The following is a 4,494-nucleotide window of genomic DNA, read 5'->3' as shown; positions in this document are numbered from 1 at the left end:
TTTTACACAGTAGTCAAAATTATATATGAATGAATATATCAAGTATATTTTGATTCTTGCAGAATTTCATTATACACTGTAAAATTTGACAAGGAAACTAGGAATCCAGGAAACTGCTGAGGATAGTAAATATGACTATTAATCATAATCATATGAATACGTGGCTAAAAGCAGCACTAAGAAAAATACAGTAGCGCCTCTGTTTCAGTCTGAAAGAAAAAGATCTAAGAAGTAAATGTCTGGTGATGACAGTTTTTAATTGAAGTCGTGCTCATATTCAATATGAGGTTGATAAACGCAGCTTTAAAAAAGAAATGATGCAAAAACACAAATAACATTTATTGCCGTAATTGTATCTGAGCTTCTTTGTCAGATGTGAAGATGTAAGTCAAACGTGCATGTGTGTGTGTTTCTAAAAAACACATCATGTGCTGGGGAGGAGTTGAGCTGAGGTCGGGGTGTGTGAGGGGGGCATTTAGCTCACTTTACCCCTGTGTGAGTCGTCATTCTCAGCACTCGCAGCTGTGGAAATGAGATAAAACTGAGCTGCCACTTCAGGAAGCTCTCACTCACTCACACACTTGTGCTGCCAGAAACCTCCGAGGCCAAAAAGTAAAAACCGTTTGGTGAGTCGTCATTGTGCTGGATGGCATCTGTTCTCTGCAGGCAAAGAGGACAGCAACAGGTGGAGGGAGGACGTTTTTGCACCTTGTGGATTTTTTAGAAGCAGGAGTGAAGCTTTTTTTTTTTTTTTTGCTTTTTGCTTTGACAGATTTTTTGGTTTGTCTCTCAAACCTTCATCTTTTTGCTGAAGAAGCACCACACTCTGAAGGCTGGCACACGTCTGAGGAGACTATGAACGTGCTGTCGAACCCAGTGATCAGGGCCCAGGAGCAGTCTCTGTCTCTGTGTGGCCCCGGGTCTGTCCAGGACTTGCCCCACTGCCCCCCGGGGTTCAGCCTGAGCTCTCGCCTCAACCCGGCGCACCCGATGCTCGGCCTCCAGTGCGGCCAGAGATCCGCCAAACCTCAGAGGGAGCTGAGCCCCGAGGAGCAGCAGGAGCTCAGGAGGAAGATCAACAGCAGGGAGAGGAAGCGGATGCAGGACTTGAACATCGCCATGGACGCCCTGAGGGAGGTCATGGTGCCTTACGCCTCCTCTCCTTCCTCCGCCGCCGCTGCTGCTGCTGCTGCCGCCGCCTCGCAGTCCCACCAGCCTGGAGGAGCTCCTCCCGGCCGCCGGCTCTCCAAGATCTCCACCCTGGTCCTGGCCAGGAACTACATCCTCCTGCTGGGCTCGTCGCTGCAGGAGATGCGGCGGCTGCTGGGGGAGGTGAGCATCGGGATGGGGGTGAACTCGGGCTCCGTCCCCAGGTTGCTGCTCACCGGAGGGTGGCCCCTCATCTCCGGCCCCGGGCAGCTCCTCCTCACCCAGGAATCCCTCCTCACCTCAGCAGCAGCCTCCTCCTCCTCCTCCTCCTCTTCTTCCTCCTCCCCCGCTTCATCATCCTCTGTAGCTAAATGCCCCCTCCTGTCTCCGGGCCCCATGGAAGCCTCTCTGGCCCCGGTGCAGTGGAGCTCTGCGGGGGCCTCGGCCGGGCCCCTCTGCCCCTGCGGAGTCTGCAGACTGCCCAGATTCAGCCACTCGGCTCCAGTTCCACGATTCCCAAAGTGACACCTTTCATGTTGAAGAGGAAAAGGACTCGATGACTGTTACATGTACGCCACGGTTTTTATATGAATTGTTATTTTTCTAACATTTTTAACATGTTTATATTCGACTATACTCACAAATACCCTTTGACCTTTTTTTTTCAACATTACGCAGCTGTTCTGTATTTGATAAGACAGGCTCTTTAAATCTAATAATGCTCTTTAATGTTTCGGAGTTGCAATACGTTTTGTCAGAATATTTATGTCACAAACAGAGAAATAATGAAGTACTTTATATTAAATGTAAACTATGATGGCTCTGTGATGGTGCATGTGACTGCAGTGCTGTTCTGTAGCTTTTGCTGGGTGAAAAGTTAGTGACTGTTCAAGGGCCCAAAGCTGGAGAGGGTCCCAATAAAGGCTTGTTGTGAAATAAAGATGATGCCAGTTAAAGGTTCAATCTAATTTCTATTAGCAACAAAATCCTACACAAAGACATGAAAGAGCTGGTCAGTTCAGGATGTTTTCGTCTGTGCACAAATCAGGACTGAACACCACTGTCACTGTCAGCAACACAAAAATGAAATGTAATTGTTTAGGTTAAAAAAAAACATTTTGAATTAAATAAAAACAAAGATTATACTGTGCAACTAATAACTGTGCAGACACACATGAAACGTCGGATTTCTTATAGATTGTCTAAACTATCTACTGCAACAAAAAGAAGTTATATGACACATGGGAACATATAGAACATGTTTCAATATAAAAGCTCTCCCAACATGTTGGTGGCAAAATGGGCAAAATAATATTCAACAAAACAATGACATTTCTCAGTTTCAACACCTGATATTTTGTCTTTGAGCTATTTTCAACTTATTACGTATTAAAAATTATGTTTAAACACTCATTTCGGTCCCAACTTCTTTAGAAATGAGGTTGCAGTTTAAATATGCATTTGTGAAACACTATTCATTTTTTTTCTTTTTTGAGGTATTGATAGCGTTCGAGCCAAGAAAAGTCGAGACTTGTTTTCCCGCTTTGTATTATTCTGGTAACCTTGGCCTGGATTTTGCGTAATGTTTTCTACCTTTTATACAACTTTCAGCTCCTTCGTTTTCTCACAGAAGTCCTGCATCACCTCATGTCCCACAAAGTGCTGAGAAAAGGATTCACTCTCACAGCCTCTCCTCCTCGCACCGTTACACTTTTCTCTGGATCCTCACGGTTGTAATTTCTGATATACTTCAGACTCGGGACAAGATGCTGAGCTGAAAAGCTCCGTGAAACCCTCTCCTCAAAATACTGAAACAGTCCTCATCTATCCCCCCACTCCACCACCACCACCACCTTCATTCATTGCTCCCAACAAGCAAAAGATCAAAACCCACCCGTGTAATTACTGCTCTGCAGAAAGGAGGCCTTTTGATTATTAGCCCCCTCTTTCTCCTCCATCCTCAAATTCTTGATGTTTCTCTGTGTTAAGGAGCCAGGACGGGTGATTTGGTGCTACTCATTACACTCACTCCACAATATGTTCAAACGCCCAGAAAATGTGTCTCCCTGAATGGGGTTCACTCCTGCAAACTCGCCACCCCTCTGGAAGAAAGCAGGCAGCCTCATTCTGAGCGAGAATAAGAGGCGCTGGTAGGAGGGAGGATATTCTCCGCCACAGCCTGGCCCTTAGCATGGCCTGCATGAATAATAATAATGAAAATAATCATAATCATAATGCTGATAAAATACTCAAAATAATTGGTACCCCGGAATAAGAGGATTATAGAGGGTAGATATGTGAATGGTGGCGAGTGAAAGGCAGGGAATCTGTTAGCATCAGGGAGGACAAAGGAGGAGCTGGATGCCATTAAGTGAGATTAAGCCAAATAAGGCTTGATTTTCTTACAAGGAAAAAAAGGAGGAAGGAGAAGAGGGTGAGAGTGAAGGAGGAGAGAGGAGGGGGGAGGCAGGGAGGGCCCCGATTCATAGATCAAAGTAAGATGGCCAAACTTCACGTCTTTCATTTACATATAGCTGCTTTATGTCTCTGGAGGGATTAGCTACCTTGCTATTTTCTCCTGGTTGTTCTCTATTCTGCCGCCTCTGTCCCACCGTCCATTTCCTCCTGCTCTCAGGACGGTCCAGCCCTTCTTCTCCTGCTCTTGTCTTCTCTCTCTCTCTCTCTCTTTTTTTTGTTTAAGTCCCGGCCTCCTTAATTTCTCCCCCCTCTCGTTCTCTGCTCTTTCTCTCTGTTTTTCCAAGAGGCTCTCACTTTCTCGCGTTTGGTGGTTTCATTGTTGCGGCGATGCAGGGGTCTGGTCAGTCTTTGTGTCAGCACTTTAACTCATCTCCATTTCATCACTGTTGTTCAATGGGGCGAGGAGAGCTCATAAGACAATGCACGTGCACACACACACACACACACACACACACACACACACACACACACACACACACACACACACACACACACACACACACACACACACACTGTGGACAACGACCAGAAAAGCAGATTTAGGCCTGAATGGTTCTTACTCTCATTAAAGACATAGCACATCCAGAGAGCAGCAACGCCACTGGTTTCTAGTAAATGTTACTTCTTCTTTCCTCTGTTAACAGATGTCTCAGTCGGATTAAAAATCTTTATATAAACCTGACCAGAAAAAAAAGATGCAATGAACAAGCTATGACTCTGCAAAGCCTAAACATTAGAAGCACTGACTAGCTCATTTTAATCAGGCTCTGCAACTTCAGTTCACCACTACAGTAATCCACATCTTAAATTAAAAAATCTTCTCTAGTATCTTCCTCTAAGATTAAATTTACTTTTACATTTTTTAAC

At 45.2% G+C, this 4,494-nt stretch overlaps 1 protein-coding gene across 1 annotated transcript; it reads left to right on the top strand.

Annotated features, from left to right (window-relative positions):
- Positions 1 to 855: 855 nt before the first annotated feature.
- Positions 856 to 1,674, top strand: olig1 (oligodendrocyte transcription factor 1; the record flags this gene model as incomplete). The annotated part of the gene is made up of 1 exon (XM_083997494.1): positions 856 to 1,674. One exon carries the CDS (start codon positions 856 to 858, stop codon positions 1,672 to 1,674), a length of 819 nt encoding a protein of 272 aa, XP_083853620.1.
- Between the last annotated feature and the right edge of the window lie 2,820 nt (positions 1,675 to 4,494).

This window comes from Trachurus trachurus (genome assembly GCF_905171665.1).
Source record: "Trachurus trachurus genome assembly, chromosome: 21".
Taxonomy (NCBI): Eukaryota; Metazoa; Chordata; class Actinopteri; order Carangiformes; family Carangidae; genus Trachurus; species Trachurus trachurus.
The sequence above is the reverse complement of the archived record's forward strand: the minus strand, read 5'-3'. Positions and strand labels throughout refer to the sequence as shown.